At 33.7% G+C, this 11,064-nt stretch overlaps 1 protein-coding gene across 1 annotated transcript; it reads right to left on the bottom strand.

Annotated features, from left to right (window-relative positions):
* Positions 1-435: 435 nt before the first annotated feature.
* On the bottom strand, positions 436-2,280 carry LOC113772202 (tabersonine 16-hydroxylase 2-like). Its single transcript, XM_027316789.1, has 2 exons — positions 1,368-2,280; positions 436-1,200 (listed from the first exon to the last, which is right to left on the bottom strand). Exons 1-2 carry the CDS (start codon positions 2,244-2,246, stop codon positions 571-573), a joined length of 1,509 nt encoding a protein of 502 aa, XP_027172590.1. The 5' UTR covers positions 2,247-2,280; the 3' UTR covers positions 436-570.
* Between the last annotated feature and the right edge of the window lie 8,784 nt (positions 2,281-11,064).

Raw genomic sequence — 11,064 nt, forward strand, 5'->3', positions numbered from 1 at the left:
TATATCGTTCAAGATGATTGTTACTGACAATCGTGCACGTCCTTATCCTGCATTGCACGTAAAGCTACTGTTATGACATATCTCTTGGCTATACAGTTGAAGATCGCTAAAACAAGAACGAATTAATTACCAAATAGCAACAATTCATCAGCGGGGGTGATGTTGCTTTTCTTAGGTTTTTGAGTTTTCTTATTTCTGCATTGTACATAATTATGCCGCCTCCTTTTGTCCTTTCAGTATTATTTTATTGTTAATTACATTTAATGTGAAATATTTAAATCACTAGGACATTGTATGTACAATTTATCTCAGAATATACAACACATTTGATGAAACTCCACCGCACAGATGCAGGGCTTTAAACTGTTTGAAAATGGCTGCAGGAAGTTGTATAGTATGGTATATTATGGCCCTGGGCATATAAAACTAGACAAATTCCATTGAATGACATCAACAGAAGCCAACAAATGTTGTACATGCATAGCGAGAAGTTACAGAAACTAATGCTAATAAAAGCATACCAAAGGCACAGTAAAGTTCCATACGAACTTACAAAGCACATGCATTGCATTATTGCTGGTATTTAGAAGAAGGGTGGTAAGAAGTTGGAACCAAGAAAAGATCATGTTTTCGTCCGACTGTCAAGCCAAAGATATCAGTCATGTCTAGTTCTTCATTTTCCAATGCACCAGGCAGTTTCCAATCAAAGTGGAACAACGATTGTGCGAGTGGTAGCTCCATCATAGGCAAAGCAAATGACATTCCAGGACATATCCTTCTTCCAGCACCAAATGGGATGTAATTAAAGTTTGACCCCTTAAAATCAATTTTAGAATCAAGAAACCTCTCCGGAATGAACTTCTCAGGTTCAGTCCAGTACCCGGGATCTCGACCAATTGCCCAAAGATTAACATAGACTCTAGATTTAGCGGGTATTTCATATCCAAAAATTTCACATTGTTCACCGCATTCCCTTGGAGGAATTAGTGAAGCAGGAGGGTGCAGTCTCAGAGTTTCTTTGATTACCGCATGCAAGTATTTCAGTTCATGAAGTTGCGATTCATCAACAGTTCCTCTTTTGCCGTAAATTGCACGTACTTCAGCTTGTGCTTTTTTCATGACTGCTGGATTCTTGATCATTTCAGCCATTGCCCATACAGTTGTGGTTGACGATGTCTCTCCTCCTCCACCGAACACATCCTGAAGAAAAACAGGAACAATTGATTCATTACATTTTTTGGCCCTGGAAATCTCTTGATGTATTGATCAAAAACTTGGAAGCACAATAATGTATATGTTAATTACTCAAGATAAAATGTTTCCCTTGTGTCAATTACCGAAAGAAAAAAGATGATGGGTTTACTCACGAAAATGACTGCTTTGAGATTGTCGTCAGTGAGTGGAATTCCAAATTCTCCAGATTTCTGAACTTTCAGTAGAACATCCACGAGATCCTCCTTTTCTTCTCCACTTCCATATTCTGATTCCGCTTTTCTAACTCTATGCCTAATGAGAATGTTTTCCAGTATTTGATCAACCCTTTTGTGCAACCTCTCCAGCTTTTGCCTCATTCCAGTGATTGTTTCAAGTATTTTGACAGAAGGGTACATGTCTGGTAAGCAGAAACCTGCCATAAGCTTTACAACATCCTCCATTGCCGACATGAAATCGTCATGGTATTTGCTTCTTTTACCAAAAGCAGCCAAGGCAGTGACGCTATATGTCATTGTTGAAATCTTTTTACCAAAATCAACAGCCAATCCCTCTTCTTTTGAGATTGCTTTGATCATGTTTAAGACCTCTGCTTCCCTAATTGATCGAAATGTCTGGGTACGTTGAGAGCTTAGAAGCTCTTTTGCACAAATCTTTCTCAGTTGTCTCCAGTATTCTCCATAGGGACAAAAGCCAACATCAGTACAATCATAAAAGAGTATTCTTGGTGAAAGAAGAAAGGCTCTAGAAGCAAAAATGATGTCATGTTTCTTTAAAACCTCTTCTGCAACCTCTGCTGAAGATATAACTATGGTTGAAACTTCGCCAACCTGTAGGTGCATCAGAGGTCCATATTTTTTGGCCAAGTCTGCTAGGATTCGATGAGATTGAGAGCCAAGAAGCTGGTGAATGTTTCCTATGATAGGCAATTTTCTTGGTCCTGGAGGCAGTTTTGCAGGCTTGGATTTCATCAGAGATTTGGCTACCATGATGATGAAGAGGAGGAAGCCACAAAAGAAGAAGAAATGCTCCATTGAAACTGGGGAAAGAACGAATGCTCGAATTTGGCTTAAGATAGTATGTTACTATTATAGGGATCTCTTGCTATATTCAGACCAAATAGTCATCAATTGGTAGCCACTAATACTTCTAATAATTGCTGGCTCATTTATTAAGGACGCTCTCCGGGCTCTTTTATAAATGCATGGTGTTGTTATCTGAAAATGCACGTGGTGTTCCGACAGAAATTATGGGGTTCTTATATATATATATATTTTTTTTTTTTATTTTTTTTTATTTTTTTGAAAAATGGGGTTCTCATAGTTGGTAGGCAAAAACCAACAAGAGTTGCCTATTCTGATATTTTCGTGAAGCTTCGGGTGCAAAACTCAAAATTTTGGCAGATTATGTGCTGACTGACAAGTGATAAAGAAGTCTAAATGTAGAATGGAACTTATCAGTACAAGTAGAAGTACATTTAGTGTGTAATTCACATAAATTTCTGCAGGACCATTCTACTTAGTAGAGCAACAAGAATACCATGCAACCGGCTTTTCTATTGTTCTTTGCAAATCCATAGAAGCATTTGAGAATCAATAAAAATATAATCCATAGAAGCATTTGGTTGTAATCCATAGCAGTATTTCAGAATTACTTTTTTAACTCATATACATCACATCCTAAAATAAGTGCTACAATAATTTTATTTTATTTTTCTAAAAACTCCCAAAAAAATGCAATCCAAACGAACTCAAGATTATTTTAGGGAGGCCTCGCTATATATCTGGTCTAATAGCATGCTAGTCTATTTTCTTGATCAACTCTAGTACCATTACAGACACTAATTTGGGAATTATAGATACTAGCATTAGTTCAAAATGTCAATTCATCTTAATCACGATTTTTTTTGTTCACTATAATTGTAGTTTGTCATAAAAGTCAATAATTAATAATTGATCCGGAAAGAAATTCTATCCAGCACGCAAACCAGTGTTTTTTAAGTAATTTTTTCCAGATATTGTTGACAAGGTGATTGGAAATGCATGAATAAGTCACGCCATTATCCTATGGATCTTTGGAATTAAGTGGTTTTTGGTAAAGGTTTTTGGAATATGGATAATTGACGCACACTGTTTGTGCCTGGCCCAGGTCCGTGCATCCACATAATTGAATTGAAGAGAATTACCGAGTTTTAATCTTGTCTTAATGATATGTGCTTTCTATCAAATTATTATATAGAACTATAGTAAAATCCTTTTCAAATCACAATTATTGAAATATTACATATCTTATAAATTACTTCCTTTCATCACCATCATTGATTTTTATTAAATTGTTCATCATATTTTTCCTTAATTTTGAATTAACTTAGCATAAAAAAATGAATTAACTATTACAAAAAAAAAAAGAAAACAAAAAGAGAGAGAGAGGATTTATTTCCATAATAATGAGGATTCGAGATGAATTAGATAGTTGTGTAAATGACATTTACAAAAAAAAAAAATAGTAAATTATGAGATACAGGAGAAAGAACCTCGGAAAGAGAAAGAGAGAGATAGAATAAGAGTTTATTTTGTGTGACTACTATTACTTTAGAATAAAAGACTAGATGTAGTTATAGGGTCTTTTTTTTGTTTGTAGGAATTATTTATAAGTGGAAGATATTATAGTCATTTTACTGCATGAAGGAAGATTAGTGTAATTATTCAAATTTGAAGGGAGGTGAGTGAAAATTTTAGAAACCTCTAGGGAGGTTTCCAGAATTATCCCTCTTCGAATTCATAGACACTCGCGTTAATTCAAAGTGTCACTTCATCTTAATCACGATGAAACAATGCGTTGACCCCGCCCTTTTTTTATTTTTTATTTTTACTGTGATTCAACTTGTCATTTCTACTGCACAATTGCAGTTCGTGATAAAAGTCAATAATTAATAATTGATCCGAGAAGAAACTTTATTCACACACACGAATTGATGATTTTTTAGTAATTTTTTCCAGATATTGTTGACAAGGTGATCAGAAATGCATGAATCCTGTGGATCTTTGGAATTATTGTTTCTGGTAGGGGTTTTTGGAATATGGATAATTGAATGAGGGTAGCCGGAATGAAAGCCATTCTTGTTATATGTGTGTGTATATGCCTGACTGATTGAAGAGAATCAACGAGTTATGGGTCATTTAGATAATTTTAGGATAATTTTAAAAAATAATTAATATTATTTTAATGATATCTATTTTCTATCAAATTATTATATAAAACTATAGTAAAATCTTTTTCAAATAACAATTATTGAAATCTTATGTATCTCATAAATTACTTCCTTTCATCACCAGATTATCATTCAAATTGTTCATCATCTCTTCTTTTAATTTTGAATTAACTTGGTGTAAAAAAAAAGAGAATTAATTATTATACCAACATATTCACCTATATCGTTGAAAAGTAGTAGACAAATAATAATGAAAAGCCAGTAGTCGTTACTCCTCCCTCCATCATCTGTTATTCCAGAAATCACCACTACCTCCACAAGTCATTCTAGAACTTGTTTGTGATGTATAAGAATTTGAATTTCAAATTAATTGTCAAAATGTCTTTCAGTTTATATGATTCACAAAATTTTGGTGATCTAATCATAATATTGCAAGTCTAGTGATCCTATTAGGATCCAAATCTAATTTATTAATTTGGGCCGCATGGTAAACTGATATATTCATTTATGGTCGAAAGATTAGCAAAAGGTTTGTTTTTATAGAGGGGATTTATATTTTCTTTTACAACCTAAGTTATTAATTTTTATCTTTATTTTCAAATAAAATGATATTCATTTTTACCAATTTATTTGAAACCCTAAGACTATAAACTTTAATAATCATATAGATGACTATGAACTCCATCTGAGTTGGTAGAAAGAATACTGGAGTGTTTTAATTAGGCAAGAAATCTTATTTTTAGGAGTTTTTGTAAAAATATATATATATTTATATATATATATATATATTGTAACGATTTGATATATGTGAAGTAAAAAGATGATTAGGAAATATGTAAATAAAAAATGTAAAGATTTTTATGTGAAAAATTACAATCCAAACAAGGAGATATTTTCACAGTCTACTGTTTTAAACATTATTTTCGTAGGTAAAACAGAATCCATAATATCTCCCGTTTAGATATTTTCGTGAAGACACTAGAGGCCGAGATATTATGGAAATTGAAAAAGTTGCTAATGCAATCCAAACGAACTCAGACCTGTTGCCTGCCAACTGAGTTTTCTAAAAATCCCGTTTAGATATTTTTCGTGAAGACGCCAGAGGCCTAGATATTATGGATAATGAAAAAGTTGGGGAGCATGTTAAAATTAACAAGTTTGGTTTAAGAAAGATATGTAGAAGTAAATAAATTCAAACATCAATTTTTTAAAATTTTTTTTATAGTGAGTTGGTATCTAGAATCCGATACCTCTCATGTACACTAAAACCTAACCTATTTGTCCCCAAAAAATAAAGACATATAATATTTAAAGATTAATCTTATATACACTGTTAGTGTATACATTATCACCTTTAGATATATATGACACATTGGTAATAATTCAAAATCAAATCCCCATGCCCTTTCTCAACTTCTTAAGTCTCACCTCTCCTCATTTGGATTGATATTTTCTAGAGCTTTTGTAGAAAAATTTTCTGTAGTGATTTGATATATATATAAGGTAAAAATATAATTAAAAAATATATTTATGAAAAACGTAAAAAAAATTTTGGAACAAAATTGCAATCTAAACAAGTCAAGTTTGGAAATTAACCTCTGTCCTACCCTCCACCGAGTGGCGGAGCCTCATGGAAGCAAGTGGGGTCACCTAACCCCACTTAGCTATGGGAAAATTAGTTTTTGGGTTTAAGAAATTTAGAAAATTTTAAAGTCACATCTTGTTTGACCCATTAAATTTTATCAAATTCTCTTTTCTATATACATTAACCCAAACAATTGAAAATTCATAATTCTTACCTTCAAAATAATTCTGAATTTATTTCAAGTTATTTGTGGAAGTTAGTTCAAGAATAAATTCTTCCAAAATTTTCAAAAACAAGAAATAAGCTTTTTTTAAATAGAATAGGAAAACCAATTCTTCAAACCAACTTCAAAGATTCCAAAAACAAGAATTTTTCAAGTGGATGCAAAATTTTTTATTTATAATACGAAATTAAGCTATTATGGCTTATATTTATAATAAGGTAACTATAAATTTCTTAAAAGAAACCCATAAACGATCAAATTGATGGTAGTTCAAAAATTATTTAAAAAAAAAAATCAAAAAGTGTCAGTTACTTATATCGGAAAAGATGTATTTAACAAAATTGATAATGCATTAATTTTGCACCATTATAAGAAAATAAGTACTCGTAAAATATAAATATAATCTGTACGTAATGTTAGTAGTTTTTATTTTTTTATAAAAATAAATTTTACTATACTACAATTAGACTCAACTTACCGGGAAGTCATGGCCATGCCCCACTTCCATCGACAACTTTATTTATTTTTTTTTTTGAAGACGATAACTATAGTATAACCTATCTATTCTATATTACATTGGAGGGAAAGTCTAGAAAGACATTGTGTTAAGGGTTAGAAAGTACACAAATCTTACTAGACCAAGAAAATATTTTAATATAACTCTTAAATTCTTTTACTGCAGGTGAAATTTGAATCTCTACCTACAGTTCAAGCAGGTCTTAAGATCCACCTTGTGGCCGTTCGACAACTTTATCGATTGTCTTTATTTCTCTCTTCGATATTATTGAGGTCTGATATGAGCCCACGAGGGTACTCCTGCTGAAGTATGAAGAGCCTCGGAATCCGTGACCGCAGACTGACTAAGCGTCGTGCTATGCAATCAATACGACCAACTGATAACAAAAATCGCCAAGCATTAGAGAGGAGCAAGTAATGGGGGTTCCAGGAAAAAAGGAAGAATCCAAATGTTGTGACTGTTTTGTGGTTTGGAATATATTTGACAGCTGTAAAGCCCATGTAAACTTTTGAAAAGAATTTGTACGATGATTTGCTGGCTTTTTTGGCAATGGAGTAGACAAATGAATACTGAATACTCCCTAGCCCACTGTCCCCGATCGTTCATACAAGTTAAAAAATGATGGTCTCCCATTCCGTTTACGAGCATGTTTGTGGCCAAACAGGCAAATAAAAATAACAACTATGAACCATTATTTCTTTCCCTTCTTATTTTTTTTTAAGTAAAGTAAGAGTGAAATTTAAGAAACTAAAGCGAGGAAATAGGGAAGAAAAATTTAAGGCCTGTAACTTCTAAGATATCAACCAACGATCCATTGGACTGTCAATCATCACAAAAGACTTAAATTTTTGTGAGCTGGGAAGTTAAGGATTTAAATTTTAACTTCAATTACTTTGTCATTACATGTGGGTTCTCTAAATTTATAAGGGTGTGTAGTGCACCCATTTAATCTGATAGTAATTCAATTCTCATCGATTTTCTAATTGACCACTACATGTGACTTTTTTAAATTTATACGGGTGTATAGTGTACCCATTTGATCTGATAATGGTTCAATTTTTGTCGATTTTCTAATTGACCTAGTTAGGCCTCCTCTTTTTCCCTAAAATAGGCTAAAATAAGAATAGATAAGAGTAGGAGTAGAGTAGATGTTATTGTTCGATCTAATTACGCCTCCTTCCTTCCTCTAAAATAGGTTAGAATAACAGTAGAAGTGGGAGTAAAAAAAATCCTAAGGTGTCAATCTTGGTCACTAGACCGGCCTCTCCTCTTGCTTGCTTGGAGCAGGTAGTAAGGGTAGATCATTTCTGCTTGCTTGGAGTAGGGAGTAGGGTAGATCGTACATCCAAATTTTTTTACCAAAAAAAAAAAAAAGAAAAAGAATTGCCTTCCTTGGCCATCTTGCTTCCTTTCTTCCTCGCGTAAATCTTTTGAATGATAAATTTTGAATTGGGATTGACAATTGCTAATAAACTCTTCTTCACTATGATATCATGTTCATGAAAAATACTTTTAGCAAATAGCAACATCTGCTGAAGACGTCACAGCAGTTAAAATTTTACCAAGCTTCAAATGCATCAAAAGTTTATATTTCTTAGCCAAGTCTCGATCTGTCAAGATTCAATTACACATGGAGGCATATAACTTGCAAGTGTTTCCTATGATAGGCAATACTGTACCAGTAGTTTTCTCAAGGCACCTTTACAGGCTAGTTATGATGGGGGAAAGCACAAAACAAGACGATAACATCTATGCGAACAGGGAAATGTTTTCGTAGAGGAGGAGATCAAAATATCTTAAAAAACTAACTCGTCTTAAATGGTTGGCCACCAAATCAGGAATTGCGTAGAGTTTAAAAATGTGGAGTAGTTGCTCCTCTTTGATCTTAGATGTGGGAGACACTACTTTCTCTTAACTTTCTTTGGTGTGGTTAAACCCTCTAAGGGTTGTCGAAATTGAAGATTGATATTAAAAAAAAAAGGAAGAATATCTTAAGAGCCGTTTTTACAGTCTTCGTAAATTTTGGTAAAACTCATGATAGACAATTTTTAGGTGAGAACTCCAATGATGGACAGCGATAAATTCTTCGTGATGAGACACTTGGTCTGACATTATTAACCAGCTTTTAATGCAGGGAAAATGCCAAACACAAATAATGTCCGAATGACGCCAACACAATACAAATAATGCAGGAATACTGCCAACACAAACCAATATATATATGTGGGAGACATCCAATTTTGTGGGTATAAAATATGACAAGTGATGTCTTTAACAAATAGTAATTTTTAAGTATGGGGAGCAGAAGTAAAAATGTATAACAAAATTGTTTAGGCGGACAAAACTTGATGTAACAGACTTCGGATACAGTAAGGAAAGAATTGCCCTGCCCTGAAAAGAAAGATAAGATAAAGAAATCAGGGATGCATCTTGAAGATAAAGAGCATCTCATACGGATTGCTAATAATTAAGGGGAGGGGACTTGTTCAGCAACTTTACAGGTTTTTAGGTCCTACGACCTTTACACAATCGATGGACTAGAAACAAAGGCGAGGGAATAAGAAAGTGGCCAGAGAAAACCACTAGCCTTTGGTTGGTGGCACCACCTAGTTGGTCTCCTATAAAAAATGTCACATTTAAGTGGTTTGTTTTTAAAAAATTAGGTGGGTGTGCTGTGTATCCGTCTGATCCGATAGTGGTTCAATCCCCTCCGAATTATCTCTGGGTCTTCTTAGGTTCGCCCCTTCCCTTAATGTAGGATAGATTAGGTTTATCGTCTTCGAAAAAAAAAAAAGGAGAGAAAGTGGCCAGAGAATGTTGACCGGGACTGTGGGAGTGGGACTGGATCAGGATCAGATTTTATGCGTCTATTAAATTAAATTAAATGTGGATTACCTTTAGGTGTATGATCCTAAATCCTAGGAGGAAGGCCTGAATATCTTAACATTGATCATTAGGACACACAAATTACAGTTACTACTTGATTAGGAACCAAGTAACTAACATCGATTGTTTTCTTAAGCTAAAACTTAAAAATACGAATACTATGTTTGAAAATCTTAGGCCTTTGGTTCCGCACATCATTGAATCATCGTTAATAAAGAAATTTTTGTTTACAGTATCACAAATAAAACTCCACGTACGAATAAAAGAAATTACACTGATTTGAGATACAATTAACCTCACATATGGTGAGACAATACTATCATAAAAGGTAAAATAGGCTGAGACATGAACCCCGAACCTTTAAATCCAAGTGCATTTAGAAAATTATTAAGGGTGATTGACAAAAAAGTTTTCTTGTCAATTGTAGATCGCCATTTTTTTTCTTTTTAAAAATCTTTTTCATTTCAAGCTCCCTCACTAAGTCAAAGGGTGGCAACTCTGAACTTTCCCAAATCCTGATCCCTGCTCTTGTCGTCCCTTTTTTTGCGTATTCCATGATATATAGCGTTGGCTGTAGCAAGCAGCGAAGGTGAATGGCTCATAAACTTATTATTGGATATAGAGTTGTGGCCAAAATCTGCCATCTATTTCCTTGTATTGAGATTGTGAGGCAACTATGTCTAAATGCTTATAGAATATACAATCGGAAATCTAGACATCATGTTAGAGATTTGATTTCAAATGGGGTGATCACCATAGTCTATGTGAAATTTGGGAATAATTTAGCTGATCCTTTTATAAAAGCTCTTTCTAGAGATTTAGTACAAACTACTTCGCGTGGAATGGGATTAAAACCCATGTTAAGCACCAACAATGGGAACCTAACTTCTTCTTGGTAAAAACTAAGACTTGAAGTTTAATGGGTAAAACAAGTTGTTGATGTATGCTTATAAGTCAGGGGCGGATTTAAGGTGGGGGCAGTGGGGGCCCTTTAAATTCCTATAATATCTATACAATTTTGATATAATTTTAAGTGTACCCCCAGAGTTTTCTTAAAAAGGATGTGAAAGAATTACGTATTTTTTAAGTTCGTTCATAAACTAAAATTCTAAAAAGATAAGTGGGGCACAAATTCCATTTGAAATAAACTAAAAAAAAAAAGCTTTTCATTTTAACTAGCAAGTATCAATCATATCATTCACTTTCTTTAAGCCCCACTCCCCAATTTCTTTTCCCTCCTCTGGTCCTCCATTTTTCCCCCACAACCAAGAGCCACTACCTTTCATGACTAAGCAGCTAGCTACTCTTTCTCTTGATCAATTCATCCAATCATATCATTCATTTCCTTTTTCCCACTTCCTAATTTCCCTTCCCTCCCCACTAGTCCCCCATTTTTCCTCTACAATCGAGAGCCATTTTTACTTTCACAA

This window comes from Coffea eugenioides, chromosome 5 (genome assembly GCF_003713205.1).
Source record: "Coffea eugenioides isolate CCC68of chromosome 5, Ceug_1.0, whole genome shotgun sequence".
Classification (NCBI taxonomy): domain Eukaryota; kingdom Viridiplantae; phylum Streptophyta; class Magnoliopsida; order Gentianales; family Rubiaceae; genus Coffea; species Coffea eugenioides.